The sequence below is a fragment of the Empidonax traillii genome, unplaced genomic scaffold, assembly GCF_003031625.1.
Source record: "Empidonax traillii isolate 1590-97213 ecotype Southwest subspecies unplaced genomic scaffold, ASM303162v1 scaffold543:size1229247, whole genome shotgun sequence".
In the NCBI taxonomy this organism is placed as follows: Eukaryota; Metazoa; Chordata; class Aves; order Passeriformes; family Tyrannidae; genus Empidonax; species Empidonax traillii.
The window spans coordinates 1,036,819-1,055,654 of NW_020955736.1; the positions used below are offsets into that span (position 1 = coordinate 1,036,819).

An 18,836-nucleotide genomic window follows, 5' to 3' on the forward strand; every position below is an offset into this window, starting at 1 on the left:
ATTTGTTGCTTTGTTGTGTTTTGTTTTGTTAAAGTTTTCCTAAGTTTACGTGTTTCGTGTTATAAATTCAAATTCCAAACCTGTTTTCTCTGAAAAAAGTTGAGAACATATAGAACCAAGACTGCTAACCTCACCAAAAAGGAGGTCAATTTTGTGTGCATGTTCACACAAACTGAAATATCTCTTTTCGTTTCACTGTATATTTAATTCATTCTAAGTGTATCAGGTAGTTTAAGGACGGATCTTGCTGTGACAGAACTAACACTGACAGGATTAGTTAAAAGAATGAAGGCTTCCAGATCGTATTTCTGGCTTTTCAACAATCAAAACCAGACTAAGTTTTTGCTTTGAAACAAAATGATCAGACCAAAAAAGTGCAATGAAACTATTTTCAAGATTTCCTGTATAGATCATAAATTGAATGTAAGATCAGTTTCTTCCTCTCCTACTCTTCTGAGCTCTATTCTCATGCCTTCTTTACTGTGCAACTGCACTGAGCAAGGTAAAGAGAAAGGAGTCAAATATCCCATGGAAGACTTCTCTGTGTCTTAACTTGCCTTTCAGTGTTGCTTTAGAATAACTTGCAATTTTTTTGTTGCGTCTGTTTTCTCTTCCTGGCAAGAGCCCTTTTCTCTTCCATTAGGCCTTCTAACCCTCAACATCCTTGATTGAGTATATTGAAACCCACAGAGGCACAATGAAATGGCCAGAACTGCTAAAAAAATTCTAGATACAGTATCCCCTGAGCAACCCAATCCCTTTTCCAGCCACATGGAACAGTTGTAGTTTGCATTATCATCAACTATCTCAAGAGAAAGTCTGGGCTAGCAGTCACAGGACAGGACTAAACAGCAGGAGATTCCAGTTGTGTTATATTCTTTGGCACTGACTGTATTCTGAGTCATCTGGCCTAAATTCTAACTAAATCCATGTACCTAGTGTTTTCTATTGTCTGGTTTTATGTCTTCAGAGGCTGTGATCCAAATAAATGGGCTTTCTGATCTGCTAGTCCCATGCAAGGCTTCATGGGCATGTGAAATTTGTACTCATAAAAGCTGTTGAACTCCATGGCTGAGAGGTGTCACACACTTTATAGTGTCATTTTATTGTTCAGAAGGAGTTTCACTTTTGAGTGTACAGCTGTTCTCCTAAGCCAAATTAAGATGTTGGAATGAACCATAGTTTTGACTTTTCAGATGTTGATATTTTTGTATATTTTGAAATTATATTTGTTTGGAGCCAAGTTTTTGTAATGGTTATGATTATGTGAGAATATTTTTTTGTCTTTTTTTTTTTTTTTTTTAAAGTGTTTTGCTTAAATACTTTTGCCTCTCTTTGGGTTTCATAGAGTGTTATTCTTGTTGATAGATTGTCTTGGATGCAGTCAGTTATTCAGGCATTTCTTCAACTGTTAAAGAAAAACAGCTGTGTAATATGAAGTGAGCTCTTAAAAAAAAAGATAGGGATCAGAGGATCCATTACCCTCTGCTGGAGACAAGCAGAACTGCTTATTATAAATTTTGTTCTGCTGTTTTTATGAATGCAAGGTAGAAATACTGGATTCCAAAGTTGCTTTAACATAAATCCTACTTCAATCTGGGCAAAACATAACCTACTTCAAGGTACAATCTGCTTTCTGAAAGATCAGGCTCTCTTGGCTAATGTGGAAAGTAATACACCGTAAATTCTGAGCACACAAGGACTTTGAAGTCTGTCTGTTTCTGAGCTCCTGCTACTTCTCAGAAAGTAAAGTTTCATAGTGGCTACATTTCTAATGCCTCTAATGATGCTTCTGAGTTTCATTCTATACAAGTGCTTAATGAAATGCAGATGTAGAGCCCTAGACAAAGGTTATAAATGTGTAGGTGGTGCTGTGAATGAAAGGTGTGATTTGAGTGCTTTACCTTTGCCTTGAGGAGTCAACAGTTTGAAAGTTCTGCAATGCCCAGCTGAGGCTTGTTTGTGTTCAAACCCTTCAGACCAGGCTGAGGTTAAATTTCTGCCATCTGCCAGGGTTTTAGTGTGTATGGACTGACCTGTAATGTTTCTAGGAAGACTGGATGTGAAGTTTGGGGAAGAAACTTTTTATTTTTACTTCCCATTGGTTTAAATGAATGTTACGTGGCACCTCAAATTTTCTATTCAGGAGTATTCTCTGTTTGGGAACGTAGTAGCAATGGTTTAAATAACCCAAGTCTCCTAGAGAGCCTCTCTTTCCTTTCCTAACTAGATCCTCCATAGGTCCATACAGCCTTCATTACTGCACTGTCTGAACTCCTCACAGTCTGTGTGCATTGCCCTCCTGTTAGATGGTGAAGTATTTTTATTCCTTTACAGGGACACACGAAAAGGTGTGTCTCAGGTCACCTATTATAGAGCAGGGAACTTGAATAAACCTGAGCCTAGGAGCTTTTGAAATGCCTGTCATTTCCCAGAGAGAGTATGATAACCACCAGGACACAACCTGCTCTGGAAGCAGCCCTTCCAAATCCCCCTTCTGAGAAAGGAACATGGGACCCTGGGAGCCACTGAGAGAGACAAAATAGAAAGAAGCCTGGACTTTGGGTCTATGAGAAGAGCATTCCCTCATAAACAAGGAGACTTGGTCCCTGTTCCACATGTGTTCGTGCATTCAATCCTATGCATCTTTATGCAATGTGTATAAATAGGGTTTAGGGTTAGTGTCTGGAGCTAGGACAGGAAATCAGTTTATCTCCCTGCCACGGGGGATGCTGGATAGGGCTGTATTGCATTGAAACAGGCATGGTAGGCTTGAAGTCGCTCAGGCTGAGGAGGGTCTAGGACCCAAATTACTCACCATTCTCCTGTGACAGAGCTGCCACAGCCGGTCACCTGGATGATCAGTGTCATGAACTGGATGCCCATGGTTAGACCTTTGCTTTCCCAAATGGAGGCCTGGGTTGTCTTTTTTAGATGATCCCTTGTTCTGATGAGTCTTAGTGATCTGAATCATTCTCTGAGGTGGAGACAACTAGTTCTGCCTGACTGTGGCCTTAGGCACTTAAGAACATAAGTATCTCCTGTTTCCAAGAGCTTTGCAGCTATACTGTTTCCATAAACCTGAGGTAAATATCACTTTATTTTACAGATGGAGGACATAGAGGTCTTATCAGATAAGTGTTTCACAAATTACTGTCAAGCTTGAGATGAACAGTCTGATGTTACGGCTCCTAGTCCTGCTTTGGAAAAAATGGCATTTAACGTTTAAACTGTATTTCCACTCTGGTCCTTGAGATGGAAGGTTTCTGTGTTATCCCCTTGTGGCTCTTAATCTCGGCATTCAGCATCTCTCATGCAGCTTGTATAGAAAAGGCTCCTTCACGGAGGCTTCTAAAAGCTGATCAGAAAATAGATGAAAAAACTCTTTCCTTGAAACTGTTCTATCAATGACCTTCTAATTCTGCTGTTCTTGGTATTGCCCTTTGTGCTTGTTCCCTGCAAAAGAAAATGTTTTGATGAGGTTTCTCTTCAATCAGACAAACAAGCAAGACTCTCATCCTCAGTGCACACCTGTGCTTCCTTCTTTAGGGATGACCATGGAAGTGCTCGGGACCTTGATCGGAGCAGCACTCCAGGGGCAGATTGTGGCCAGTGCTCATGTCTCTCATCACTGCACTGTGAATCCCCCAGCAAACACAACTGACTCCTGGCATGACACTACCAGCATTCCAGACCCCTCGGATATCCTCTCTCATCAAGTAAGTGCCTATGGGAACATCCTAAAGTCTCTCAGGGAGAAGGGTGGGGATGTTTCTCTAATACCATGTTATATTGTCCAGCTGGATGGGCACGGACGTGACTCCCTTGAGATCAGTAATGCTGGAGCTGAGACAATGACCTGCTCGCAAACAAGGTTTCATGACTGTTGCCTTTGCAATCCCTCCTCAGCATGACAGCAGAATTACTCTGAGGAGCTTTGCTGAAGATGCCAAACTGTAAAGTAGCTACAGGAGGGATAAAAGACATGGACGTGCTAGAGCAGAGCCAGAGGAGGGTCACAAAAATGGTCAGAGGGTTGGAACACCTCTCCTGCAAAGACAGGCTGGGAGAGCTGGATTTGTTCAGCCTGGAGGAGAGCAGGCTGTGAGGAGACCCTATTGTGGCCTTTCTGTACTTAAAAAGGGCTTTTCAGAAAGATGGAAAGAGACTTTTTGCAAGGGTCTGTAGTGACAGGACAAGGGGGAATGGTTTTAAACTGAAAGAGGATTCAGATGGATATATGGATTTAGATGGAAATATGGATTTTTTTTTCTGATGAGGCATTGGCACAGGTTGCCCTGAGAAGTTGTGGCTGTTCCATCCTTCGGAGTGTTCAAGGCCGGGTTGGATGTGGCTTAGAGCAACCTGGTTTACTGGAAGGTGTCCCTGCCCATGGGAGGTGGTTGGAAATAGATGCTCTTTAAAGTCCCTTCCTACCAAATAATTCTATGATTCTATGAAAAAATGGTGGCTAGAGCAAGCCATAACCAACAGTATGGAAGTACTCTGTAACTTAATTTATAGCTCTGATAATAAAAAGAAAAGCAAAGCTTTATCCCAAATAAAGAATAGTCCTGCATTCCTTTATTTCACCGTGTTATTTTCTGAAATGTAAATAACTTAACAAAAGCTATTTTCTTGAAGGTTGTCTATTCTTACATGGTTCATCTGACTATCTTTGCATCTATACTAAGTGACTTTATATTTGGAAGTAAATTCTCGTAATTGCATGTTTATTTACCAGCTGCTTCCTAGATTTAGAATAGTTACATTTTCAACATATAACTTGTAATTTAGAATTCATTTTTCCTATCAAATAATCACTGTGTCATAAAATTCTATAACCAGCACTTATTTTATCTTTGATAACACAGTATAAATTATTACATAGTACTGACACAAAATATTTTCAGAGCTGTAATCCAAAGTCGGTGCAATCAGAGATAGAAACAATAAATGTCATCTGATGATGTGGGAGGTATCCTTGGAGGATTTGTTCTCCTGACTAATAGGAAGCAAAGATTTCTGAATTTGCTTGAGTATTTCACTAAGTGGCTAGGAAAACCAGCATGCAAGCTACCATATTCTCAAAACACTGGCAAGTAAGTATGAGCTCTAAAATTCATTATTATCTTTATGTATAACTGCAGAAGCTGTAGTAATTATGTGTACATCAGTACTGAGGACTTTCCCACCCAGCATGAAGTTCCAGACTGCAGTCTATATAGCTAGAGCAACTGGATTTACTAAAAATTAGAATCACTCTATGGATGATGCATGTTTTTGATAGATGAGAGTGTATGTCTGCAGCTAGTCTCAACATAAGCAAATTTTTAAAAAATCAGGTTGCCTACACAATAGTCCTTTTGTTCACTGCTCCTTTTTTTTTTTTTTTTAATTTTTTTTTATTTTTTTCAAAAAGTATATACTTACATGCCCTGGATTTACCCTAAAGCAGGTGTGGTTTAGAAATGAACTGCAGAAGTGAACATTTTCAGAGAGGTAGCAGACAGTTGGCTGTATACAGATGGGCATTTCTTCATTTGCAGATGACTCACCAGAAAGAGACTGAAATTTTCATAATGACTTGTCATTCTCCTGTCACAATTTCAAATGTCTTTTTTCTCTTTCCAAGGCAGAAGTTTATATGATTGCAGCAGGGGTCATAGGAGGTGTGTATCTTCTTGGAATTGTCGTTCTTTTTCTTGGAGTCAAGGAAAAAGATGGTAAGATACATTTAAATATGCCTAGATCTAATAATCATTATTTCACGTTAATCTATGGAAAATATTGTTATTTTATGTATTCTGTTCCTCTTAGATCCTTATGCCTTAAGTTCAGACAGAGCGATTCCTTTTTGTAAGGGGCTTGGGCTCACCATGAAGCACGGTCCATATGTGAAACTCACGGCTTCATTTCTTCTCATCTCCACAGCAGTTCAGGTAACTTTAGACTCTCTAAGTTGGTGTGTTGGCCTCATTCCACTCCCAGCATGGGGGGAGTCTGAGGCAGCTGAAATGCAAATAACCTTTGGCTGGTGACCGGGGTGGTGATCTAAGGGGTGGTGCCTTTCCCTACAAATCAGTAGGGAATCAGACTCCTCTTTTGGTGCCTGGGATTCCGTGCAGCTGGAGATGATTCTGTCAAAGGAGCACCAAAGCCAAAGTCCTGACCATTTAAAAACCTTTTTTCTTTTTTTTTTTTTCCCCCCATAAAAGGTGAAGAACTAGTCCCAGTGACACAGATTGGGTCATTATATGTTATCCATTCACAGTCTCCTGTGGTTTCCGTTGCTTAGAGAATATATTTCTCTTCTCTCCTCTCTGTTCCTCTCTAAAGTGTGCCCTGCTTTAAACCATTGCCCCTTTCCTTTGCGTAGGTGTCTGTTCTCAGATAGTGGCTGAACTGGTTCTTGTGGAGTCTTTTGTGATGGAAGGCATTAGGTCAGAGTAAGAAGACATTCAGAGGCAGGAGGTCTTACCTGTCTGAGAGCCAGATAGAGCTCATTTTCAAATGAGGACCTGCAGCTGAACGTGGCTCATGTGAGAAGGTGCAGTGTGTCCTCTCTGAGAGAAAACCTGTAGAAAAAGCCACTCAATAAGAAACCCTCATTCCCCATAGTGCAGCAGCATTTTAAGCTTGATTTTTTAGCTATGTTCACCTCAGTTCATATATTATTTTAGTGTGAACCTGTGCATAGCAGGTAAAGTTGGCTTTATTTTGAAAAGCAAATAACTATCACGTTTTGGTGAACAGACTCTAAGTCACCTTGAGCCCTTTATCAAGTGAGTATCAGGACAGAAGGCAAGAGCACAGTAAGAGAGCTGTGCTGTGCTCACCAGCAGTCCTGGGGAATTAGTGAGTTCCTTGGAAGCTCCTTTATGGTCCAGATCCTTCCAGCATCCATTCAGTTGGTGAGGATGCAGCACAGATCTGGTATCTGGCAGCCAGCTACTTGCTGACAACACCCAGAGAAGAAAAGACCTTCTGTCAGTCCATATCTCTTTATTGCACTAGTTGTGCAGACTGAAGGGAAGGTGTGAGGGGAGGCAGAAGCTGGAAGTTGTGTTGCTCCAGTTCAGCCAGCATGAGCAATCCTTGCTGCTGTTATTTGAGGGAGGGGCACTGACCCTGCAGAGTTCAGAGAGGGTCACTCCACTTCTGCAGAGTTGCTGGAGCTGCCCCTCAGTCATATCCTGGTGTTCAGAATCCACCTGAAATCTTCAAAAGCGTGGTGGCAGTGGTTTCACTTGTCACAGAGCACAGCACAGGTAGATCCAGCCAATGAATATTCAGACTTATAGAGATATCTGACCCAAAGCTACACTCCATAGCTGAGGTTGCATACCAAACCAGCTGCTTTACCACAGGAAGTTGGCATGAGTGTAATTGCAGCTGAAAGTTACTTGTTTTGGAGTCAGGGCTTCTGGAGAAAGATTTAGGGCATTGCTATGGAAAAGAAAGGGCAGTAGCCTGCAGCTGTGGCTGTGACAACACAAGGCAATTGCAACATAGGGAATAAAGCCTGGAGACAGAAGCCTTTCATAGAGCCATTCCTGTTTTGGTCATTTTTATGCTCTATTAGGTGCATGGTTTTTCTCTTGCTTGCCCCTGTATTATTGGCATGTTATTCCAGTGATAACAGAACAGTTATTTCTTCTTTAAATTGTTGCAAACAAGGGAAAATTGAGACTGCCAAATTCTACATTTAAGAAATCAGTAGCCAACTATCTTTGACGAGTATGGAGTGTGATGTCATTTTTGTCTTTCTAAATTTTTCTTTCTCTTTTGGTTGTCACGAAATGTCTTCGATTCATCAGCTGGAGCAGAGCAACTTTGTCCTGTTTTGCACTCAAGCTTCTGGCCTTCGCAATCACTTCCAGTATTTGGTGGTGACCATCCTGGTGAGTTGCACTTCTCTCCCATATGTTAATTGGTTCTCACGTGGTTTTGGCACTAAATAACAGAAGACAAAAAGAGTTTTGTGTCTCAACAGAGCCGTTAAGAAGCTATACTATCTTTTGCAATGTCTGTTTGAAATAAAGCTGGTGTTCCCTGCTGTACTTATAAAAAATTAATGCTTTTGAGCTTTTAATTCATTCCTAGTTGTTTTTTACCTGTAAATCATTTTCTGCTCCCATAAAGGGCAAAAGCTTCTGCTAGAAAGGAGATCTGGAATTTAACCTCCTCTTTCCCTCTCCCCTCCCTTATATCCTGAAAATTAAACAACTTTAATTTGCATATTCATTCACATGACTCTTCTGAGCTAAGCAGCTTGCAAGGATAAATATTTTAAATATCCAGAGATATGAAGATTCTTCTCTGGAGCAATTGGCAGCTTGATAAAAAGATCCGTTTACAGAACCTTTTTCTTGACATGCCGAGGTAGAATTCTGTTTACCTAGGTGATACTTATCCTTTCTCACATTATAAGACATACCTTTTCCAAAACCATTAAAACAAAAGTGTTGGAGAGCAGAAGATGACTATTGGATATCTCAAGGATCTGCAAGTGATGGTCTCCAAGAACAGAGACAAGAGACACCTGAAGAAGAAAATGGCAGTAGGCACAGTACAGATATGTTTTTCTGTCACTTGTAGGTATCAGCAGCCGTGAGTGTTCCCCTCTGGCAGAAGATTCTGCAGCGATTTGGCAAAAAATGTGCAGCATGTGGGATTTCGGTAAGCAAATCCTTCGAGGGCAAAAAAATCTGCTTGTGCTCACTTCATTTGACAACTGGAGCAATTTTCAGGAGCTCTTTCAAGTGCTTATAACCTCAAGCTACGTGAAATTTGCTCAGTTTCAGAGTTTGTTTTAAATCATTATACCAAATTTCAGACAGATTCCAAGTTTCCAAGGGAAATTTTTGAGAAATGCATTGATGCTGGAGGGAGGGCCCGGTTTATTTAGGAATCTGCACAAGCTCTCCATTTGTCTGCTCTCTGAAGTGTACCCCAAAGAGGTTTTATAAATTCAAATCTGAGTTGCCCCTGGCTAACAAGTTACCTGTTGTACAAGGCTTGTTTTGTCTTTGTATGTGGTGCTGAGTTGTCTGCATGTGCAGCTCAGTCCCAGAGAAGGAAGCAGAAGTCACAAACCCTCCTCTAGAAGCATGAGGAGCCAGAGGTGTCCACATGCCTCTGAACAGAGAGGGACAATCACTAGGGAAATAAAGAAATAGGTGACCTACCTGAGAAAAGAAGCCTAGTTTAACTTTGACACAGCTCTGCAAAGCCAGCTCAGTGAGCCTGCCCTTGTCACTGGTGGATTATTTAAGTCCTTCACTTAGTGCAGACAGCAGCAATTTTCTGTCATCATCCTTGGTGAGTTATTGTATAGGCCTGTTCCTCCCCATTTTCCCCCTGTTTACCTTCAATTACTTATGAAAGAGGAAAGAAAAATGGCCTTGTGCACAACAAAGCATGAGGACTTGAAAAAAAACAGCCTAAAGCTGTATGTCAAAGTCTGAACAAGGCTGAAAAATTTAGGCCTGGTGACAGTTATTGAATAGAGTTGAGCAGTTATAATTTTTGGAATTAAAAGTTGCGTTGGAATGCCTTCCAAAGAATCAGAAGTAACTTTAAAACCCAAGTTCCAAATATGCTGAATTGTTATGTGTTTTGAAATAGACATCTGGACTCCAAGGCCCATCCTCATTTCTTTTTACCACTTGAGCAAAGAGAACTGCCAGAAGCAGTATTGGACCATTGACTAGACCCGGGAATGCAGATTTCCTCCTTAGGAAATCTCCCTCTCTGTCTACTTGGCTACGAAAAATACTTTCTTCAACCAACTTGGCATTATAAATTTAGTTTTGCATGACTGGAAAAGCCTGTCAGCACTTCTGTAAACATGGTTTAACTTAATTTTATAGCTGAGTTGCTTGACTGTTATGGTCTAAGTAGGGGATGGATTGAAAAAAAGCCACCTCTCTGATTCACCTTGTAGACATTTCTCAAGGGACTGAGTGTGTGCTCAGTGATGGATTTTGTGTCTGACAAGGCATCACAGGGTCCTTGTACACTACCACCTTGTGTGATCTGTACAGCTAATCTGTACCCTCCCACTATGAAATGAAACAAAATCACATCATTTAAGGCTTTTAATTTCTCACTGGGGAATGTAACACTGGAAGGGAAGGAGAGAGGACAGAAAACAAGGGCTTTTTTTCTCGAAACCTCACTCAGCTTTCAGGGTGAATATGTCATTTGAAATTCAGCTGCCTGAAAAAATTCACACTGCTCCAGACTAATTTTTCCCGTTAAGGTGATTCTACGTTGAAGAGAGTCCTCAAAGAGGATAGAAGGCAGGGTAGGTAAATAAGCAACAAGAATCCTGGCTTTCTTTCACTGGTATTGTTTCCTTTTTTGCTCATTCCTCCGCAAGAGATGACCAACAGTCTGACTACTGACTAAGCATCTAAAATTCCTAGAACTTAAAAGCCTAAACCTTCTGGAAGTTTGGGGTCATATCCAAGCAGGATCCTTTATAGCATTCTTCCCACTATATGGTCACATCCCACCATTCTTCCCACCACTTTATAGCATTCTTCCCACTTCTCTTCTGTTTGCTTCAGCTCCCATGTGCTGTGTTCATTTAGGTGTCTGCTCTGCCCTCACGGGGCAAACACTGAACTTACAGTCGGAAAAGTCTCAGCTGGTGACTGGAGGTGAAGTAATTTTAAGAAGTGTGGCATCCTCTTGGTTCATGGTTTTGGCAAGATGTCTAAAAGCAGAAGATGGCTCTTTCTCACAACTCAAGCTTCCATCCTAGCCAATAATAGCTTTTGGTTCTGGGTTTTTGGAGGATTTAGTAAAAATAAGAATACCTTCCCACCATAAAAAAATCGTTTGTTTGCCATCTATCAGCACTGTGCAGTGAGGAGACATCCCTGGTGCTGCAGCCCCATTTTCCACTCTCCCATCCCTTTTTCCCACTCACACCCTGCCTGCACCTTCTCCTGATTTGCCCTTCTTAATGTGCTGCTGCACAGACCGGTAACACCTTTAGCATCCCAGCAGGGTCTCCCTCCACAGTGCTGTCAGGGAGTGGATGGAAGACACGTGGTAACCACAGGACATCGTTTATGACTCGCAGGGCAGCAGCCCTGTGACAAGGGAGCAGGTGCCAATGACAGAGTAATTGCTGTACAAATAAGAAAGAAGGAGGTGCGTTAGCCGTTTATTGCAGCAGGAATTCTGCCCCCATGACTGCGCTGCCATTGCATGAGCAAGACTTCAGGGCATTGTAACCTCAGTCCTGCAGGTTGTGCTTCTCTTTCAGTAGGAAATTACAATGATTATTATTATTATTGATCTAGAATTTTGTTTAAGTGCTTTGGTTTCTGAGTGGGTGCCCCATGTGGAGCACAAGGCAGCCATAAAATTGCTTATAGACAACATAAAATCTTGTATTGCTGGAGTGCTCTCTTGTGGTGAAATAACGATTTTGCCACGACACTGGGCTAATGCAGGGATTATCTGCCTGTGCTGGGAACTTGCAGTCAGGAAAGGTTATTTTCTTCCTCCTTAGGTTGGGAGCAAATGCTCTAGATGGGAAATGCATTTAAAACATAAACATAATGGATTAGACTCCAGGACTCCCAGAATCACTTATCATGCAGAACTGTAAATAGCAGTGCTTAGGGGAATCACTCTCTGTGAAAGCTCTTCTCATACCCTCAGTTCCCAAGCTGCACGTATAGAGGATTGAAACACTTAATGTTAAACTAATCCCCCGTCATTAAAGAGCCCTGTAGATAAGCCCCTGGTTCTGGGCTCTGCATGTGCTGCTGTGCACATGGTGCACAGGCGTGGGAGATGGAGCATGTGACTGGTGTAGGACAGCTGGGCCACATGCATTCAATCAGCATTTAAAATAGTGGCTTTTCAATCCTGCAAGCTCATTGCTTCAAGATGAAGTTGAATAAATCTTGTGGTTGTAAGTACTGCCGAGAAAAAAAAAAAATCCTGAGCATCCCAAATCAGTTTGGTTTTGAGGGTAACCTTAGTGACTTGTGCAATGTCATGAGTGTATCTGGCTGTGTGGAGTGGGAGTAAACCACCTTCCTGGGTTTAGTTATTGCTGAGCACCTGTATGGCCTTAAAGCCATCACTGGAAATGAAGGTGTAAGCAAATTCTTCTGCATTCAAGATTCAAGATGATCCATGAAATGGTATATTTAGAGTTTAAAATGGCCATTGAAGCCCTCCTGCTTCCCTTGAAATGCAGTGTGATGGTGTTTCAAGGCATTGTCACTAATAGTAAATTACACAGTTCCACTGGCCTAGAATAGAAACTGGAATTTCATCATCTCTGTCACTAAACTGGCAGAAAAATCTTTGCCCAAACTGATTAGCAATCTTCCAGGAATTATCAGTTTTCATGGATAATGGAAGAGCACCTGCTATCACTGACCTGGCCTTAAGCAAAGTATTTGACACTGTCCCTCACAACATCGCTGTCTCTAAAGTGGAGAGGCATGGAACTGGTGGATGGACCACTCAGGGAATAAGGAATCGGCTGGATGGTCACATCCAAAGAGTTATGGTCAACAGGTCAATGTCCAAGCGGAGAGCAGAGATGAGTGTCATCCTCAGGGGTCAGGACTGGGACTGGTGCTGTTTAACATCTTTGTCAGTGACATGGACAGTGGGATCGAGCGCACCCTCAGCAAGTTTGCTGGTGGCACTAAGCTGTGTGGTGCAGTTGACACGCTGGAGGGAAGGGATTCTATCCAGAGGGACCTTGACATGTTTGAGAGGTGGGCACATGCAAACCTGATGAAGTTTAACAAGGCCAAGTGCAAGGTCCTGCTTATGGGTTAGGATAAACGCAAACACAAACACATATTGAGCAGAGAATGGATCGAGAGCAGCCCTGAGGGGAGAAGAACTTTGGGGTGCTGTTGATGAGAAGCTCAACATGAACCATCCAGGTGCATCTGCAGTCCTGAAAGCCAACCATGGCTCAAAAGCCCACGTGCATCAAAAGCAATGTGGGCAGCAGGTCAAGGGAGGGGATTCTGTTCCTCTACTCCACTCTTATGAGACCCCACCTGGAGTACTGCACCTGGCTCCGGGGCCCATAACATATGGAGGACATGGACCTGTCGAAGTGGGTCCAGAGGAGCCCACGATGATGGTCTTTGCTATGGAGACAGGCTGAGACAGTTGGGGCTGTTCAGTCTGTAGGCTCTTGGGAGACTGTTTACCTAACAGGGGTAAAAGAGAGCTGGAGAGGACCTTTTGACAAGGGCATGGAGTGATAGGACAAGGGAAATGGCTTTAAACTGACAGAGGGTAGATTTAGATTGGTTATTAAGAGGAAATTCTTTACTATGAAGGTGGTGAGGCCCTGGCACAGGTTGCCCAGAGGGGCTGAGCTGTGGCTGCCCCATCCCTGGAAGTGTTCAAGGCCAGGTTGGACGGGGCTTTGAGCAACCTGGTCATGTGGAAGATGTTCGAGGTCCCCTCCCAACTTCCTTGTGAGGGGAAGAGAAGGGGCAAACACTGATCTCTTGTCTGTGGTGACCAGAGACAGGACCCAAGGGAATGGTCTGAAGTTGTGTCAGGAGAGGTTTAGGTTGTGTATTGGAAAAAGGTTCTTTACCCAGAGGGTGGTTGGGCACCGGAACATGTTCCCCAGGGAAATGGTCACAGTACCAAGGCTGCCAGAGTTCCAGAAGCATTTGGACAATACTCTCAGGCAAATGGGGGTGGTCCTCTGTGGGTCTAAGAGTTGAACTCAATGATCCTTGTGGGTCCTTTCTAACTCAGCATATGCTGTGATTCTGTGATCCTACCTGGCCACAGTTTGGGAATCAACCCACTCTAGGGCTCTTCACGAAAAGCATTTATATGGCCACGTGTCTTTTGGAGAGTATGAATGTTTAGGAGTATGATTGTGACCAGGGTCTGTCAGTTGGCCTCATGGCTGATTAACAGGCTCCTGGGACTGTTGAATTTGCTAGTGCACCTACAGCCCCAATACTGGTAAGAGACAGCACTACCATGACTTGTCCTACTTTTCTCTGACTCTTCTGGATAGATAAGTACACATTTGCTCAGAGCCCTTTGGAAATGCTGAAGTGTCAAACATTGCTGTGTATGAACTGTTTTGTAACACAGTTTCACATTTTGAAGGGAACAGTCTGTATCCCATTGGGCAGTGCATACTGTAACTTAGATGTAATGCTTTTCTTCTTCCTCAGTGGATGATTCCTTTTGCAGTCATGCTAGTGACCATTCCAAACCTGATCCTGGCTTACCTCGTGGCTTTCGTCTCTGGTCTGAGCATTGCAGCATCTCTTCTGTTGCCATGGTAGGAGAATTTTACATTTGAGGTGGGGAAGGGATATGTCTCTACACTACATGTATGCACTACTGCACGGAATTTTCCTCTGAAAGAGGCAGAATTCGGCAAGAGTCACTTCCTCCAAGAATCTTTTCTTCTTTTTTAAGTTGCAGTGATGTGACTTTGGTTGCCCTGTTGCTAACAGATTAAATCTACTGGAACTGTAGCTACTCTTTGTACACAAGAAAATGTAGATGAATCAATAATCTAAGTAGCTACAGAATTTATGATAACAGGATTATGAAGTTAGGTAAATCAATTAATGCTGAGTAATTAAGAATATAGCAGAGGAAGCATAAGGCAAACTGTGCCTAACCTTTCTTTTTATAAGGGTAGTTATAGAACAAGGGAGAATGGCTTTAAACTGAAAGAAGGCAGATTTAGATTAAATATTAGAAAGAAATTCTTTACTGTGAGATTGGTGAGGCACTGGCACAGGTTGCCCAGAGAAGCTGTGGCTGCCCTATTCCTGGAAGTGTTCAAGGCCAGGTTGGATGGAGCTCTGAGCAACCTGCGCTAGTGGAAGATGTCCCTGCCCAAGGCAGGGGGTTGGAACTAGAGGATCTTCAAGGTCCCTTCCAACCCAAACCATTCTGTGATTCTGTGTATCCCTGCTTGAGCAATCCTCTGTTAGAGGTCAAATAACACAAGTTTACGATGAAAAGAAATAAAGCATTCAGGGTCCTTTGCACTTGAAGACTGAAAATATGCGGGAAAAATCTACTCAAGCATGAGCATGGTGGGGCATTTCCTCTTCAGATTAAATAATTATTGTCAGGTCAAATTAACCAGAAAACAAGACTGTTGCTGTGAGCATTGTTTTGCATTACTCGTTTGTACAATGCCCTGAACACTCTAAGAGATCATGGAATACATAGTTTGCAGTAAACTGTCGGACTTCATAAGCTTTTCTGCACAGTGTGTGAGAAGCCCTGTTTTCCAGCAGTAAATCATGACATATATTGGAAATAAAATGTCAATTCCCAACTGACTTTTGGGCAGCTTCCATTCTGATTCCCCATTACCAAATTCAGCTTTTTTGAAGTAGAGAGAATAGGGCTCATTGGTTTCTGAAAATGTTGTTAGCTTGTCAGAAGAGTTATTTCACAGTGAAACTATTCAGAGATTCAGAGTCACTTGAAAGCTTAAGAAACATGGGGGTTTTGTTGTTCTTTTGAGCTTTTTGAACTTCTGTTTGGAATGACAGTCAGACTAAGAAATTCTGTCACCTCTCAGCAAGTGTTTGATAGTTTTTCAGTGGTTTTTTTACATTGTAATCTGTGGTCATGCTTTACTTACAGCATTTTTTCCCCTCCTCTCCAGCAGTAGAACTTTTTGAACTGGATTCTTTCATGTACGTGACTATATCAATCAACCTCAAAAATGAAAGAGGGCTGCGCTCTATTTCATTAAGTTTGGACTTTGGAAAGAAATTCTGGCTTGAGTTTTTCTTTTATTTTGCTCACTTCTAGGTCAATGCTGCCTGATGTTGTTGATAACTTTCGCCTGCAGAATCCTCATGGAAAAGGACAAGAAACCATTTTCTATTCTTCTTATGTTTTCTTTACCAAGATGTCAGCAGGAATTGGCTTAGGAATTTCTGCAGCAGGCCTGGAGTAAGTAACACTGTGTTTCCAGTTAGTGGATCTGCTCTGAAAGCATTCTGATGTTACTCCACCTTTACCCTGTGGAGTTAGTTGCCTTTTTGCCCTGAGCCTGGAAGTGCCAGCAGCTCCAGATGGCTGACCACTAAAGACAGGATTGTTACCGTCTAGACTGCTAGAGAGCATTAAGTTGCCTGCCCTGGCATGTTTCAGTTCAGAAAGACTTGATTTCCCTCTATATTTTCCTCTTTTCAAATTACTCATGTAAATTTTAGTGGTTTATATGAATAAAGAACTAAACATGAAAGCACAGCAGATGAAGGTCCCACAGACGTGATACAGCTGCTTTGTGCATTCCCTGCTCCCCTGGACTGGACTATCTGTACAAGCTTACAACTCTTTACATGGGCTGGAGTGCTTTCAGGGGTGCCTGTGGCCTGTTTGGCATATAAGGATCACCAATTCCTGCATGGTTTCAGGGAATTGGACACTGTTCAGAGTCAGAAAGAGTCTTTTCTCACAGCTCTGCCCTTCACCATGTCAGTTTGGAAGATGCTTTATGTTCTCCCTCTACTTTTGCCTTGTCTGTTCTGACTAGACAGGTTGAGAAAGTGGACAGGCATCCCCTGCCCTGCCTTTGTGCATGATCTGACAGAACTAGCCTGTGCCTGTCCCTGCTACAATAAACACAATAAACACTTAGAAGGGAACTTGTCTGAAATACTCTCTAGCCCTTGTCTCCAAATTAGGTTTTGGTAACCAGAATGTTTTGCTTTGGGGCCTTCAGCTGAAATTGCTAAATTGCAGTCAGTGCTTGGCTCAACATTTTGGGCTTAGGAATTTTAACTGCTTATTGCTAAAACGCTCAAACAATTTGCTGTTCCCCAATTAGCCTGTTTTCAATTGCATTCCAGTTAGCTCCCAGCACTTTGCCAAGGCAGATGTTTGTGGGAGAACAGAGAAGACAGAGAGATGCCAAATGAGCTGTCGCTTTCATAGGTGCATGTTCAGAGGAAAAAACTCATTCCACAAATTGGGAATAGGAATTTGAGTATATCAGCAGTTGTGGGACTGCGTGGAAGCCCTGAATCAATGAAGTGTAAGTGTGTACCTAACTCTAAGCACTTGAGTAAATTTGTCTATCGTGAGAAGAGTGCTTGAGAGAGTGTTTAAATTAAAGTTAATTATTGCTGCTGAAATTGGTCAAATTGCTTGCATACTTTTAAAGCAGAGCTTAAACACTTTACTGAATATTAATTAGGAAACACAGAACAATTCACAGAACCACAGAATCATAGGATGGGTCAGGTTGGAAGGGAACACAGTGGGTCATGTGGTGCAGCCTCTTGGCTCAAGCAGGATCATCCCAGAACACATTGCACAGGGTCGTGTCCAGAGGGTTCTGGAAAATCGCCAGTGAGGGACACTCCACACCCTCTCTGGGCAGTCTGTTCCAGTGCTTGGTCACTCACACAGTGAAGAAGTTCCTCCTCATATTCAGGTGGAACTTCCTGTGCATCAGTGCGTTTCCTGATATGGGATTCCACGATTCTTGCTTTAAAAGTACGCAGGTAATTTGTCCAGTTTCAACAGCAATAATTAACTTAAATAGGATAATAATAATAACAACAATAATAATAATAATAATAATAATGAGAAAATACGGCGGTAATTGAGTTATCTGAAGTTGAGGGCAAAAATGAGTTTTGAACGATAATATTTGAAACATACAGTGGGGAAAAGGAAAAAAGGTGTAGGAAAAATGGAGAAAAGGTCTTGAAGAGTGTTAGGGGAGAGAAGGAAGCCATCAGATGAACTGCCTTTTGACTTTGAGCATACACACACCACTTATTTCCATTTGTTTAGGTTTACAGGATACAAACCAGGGATATGCAGACAGTCAGATGATGTGATCCTCACCCTGAAAATCCTCATTGGAGCAGTCCCTGGTATCCTCATCTTTCTGGGTTTATTTATACTCTTTTTCTACCCAATCACTGAACAAAGTCGGAAAGAAACAAAGCTTGCACTCGAAGAGTTAAGGTGGGTTTGGACTGGCAGCAAACAGCAGCAACATCCCTGCAGCAGCTCTCAGGCATACTGGGAAAAAAAAATCATAAATTGCCAAACTACATCTCTGTATTCCTTACAACAAAACAAAAGAACACCCTATTAGTCAAATTATTAACAGAATGGTACCATTACGTGCTCCAGTATGTCATTTTTGGAGTGTTGTATGACCTGCTTAGAAGACCTTTTATCAGAAATACCAACTGCTGTATTTTACTCCTTCTCTGGGGTGGCTAACAAAGCACTACTGTGGTACAGTGTTTCAAGCCATGAATGAGGAATATTCTATGTGGATTAAATTTCTGGAGAAAATATGAATAGTTAAAATTTATTTGTATGTAGAAAAGAAATGGGTTTGTTGACTGCATTCTTGGTATTTATGGCATATAAGAAACATCCAAACCATTTAGAGGCGTGGGCAGAAAAGACTGTGGGAGAAAAAGAGAGGTCAGCTTTGAGCTATTGTTTGCCTTTTCATCTTGTCATTCTCCCTTCCTCCCCTTTCCTCCTTCTACAAAGATAATCTTGTCTAGCTCAAATTTATCCATCTATGTCAAATGATGCCCCTTTATACTGAGGTCATCCCTAATAACAGTCTATCACAGCAGATTGATGGATTAAATATCAAAGTATGCTGTTATTTCTGTCTTGTTTTTACTGGAATTGGAAAGTGATTTCCATGCTAAGGGATCCATTCCAGGGCCCAAGCATGGGTATCTGGGAACAGTTCATGCCCTAAGATATCTGAGATATCTGTATGTGCTTGGCAAATATGGCACAGGCCTCTTGTACAACAGCTGCTTTTT

At 42.0% G+C, this 18,836-nt stretch overlaps 1 protein-coding gene across 1 annotated transcript in view; it reads left to right on the forward strand.

Moving 5' to 3' along the window:
- MFSD2B (major facilitator superfamily domain containing 2B) overlaps positions 1-18,836 on the forward strand; it is a 33,873-nt gene that overhangs the window by 11,998 nt on the left and 3,039 nt on the right. Inside the window, exons 6-13 of the mRNA XM_027897458.1 lie at positions 3,550-3,719; positions 5,636-5,726; positions 5,821-5,942; positions 7,821-7,904; positions 8,602-8,682; positions 14,214-14,323; positions 15,829-15,972; positions 17,827-18,003. Of these exons, the coding sequence (XP_027753259.1) occupies positions 3,550-3,719; positions 5,636-5,726; positions 5,821-5,942; positions 7,821-7,904; positions 8,602-8,682; positions 14,214-14,323; positions 15,829-15,972; positions 17,827-18,003 (979 nt within the window). The remainder of the gene's footprint in view (positions 1-3,549; positions 3,720-5,635; positions 5,727-5,820; positions 5,943-7,820; positions 7,905-8,601; positions 8,683-14,213; positions 14,324-15,828; positions 15,973-17,826; positions 18,004-18,836) is intronic.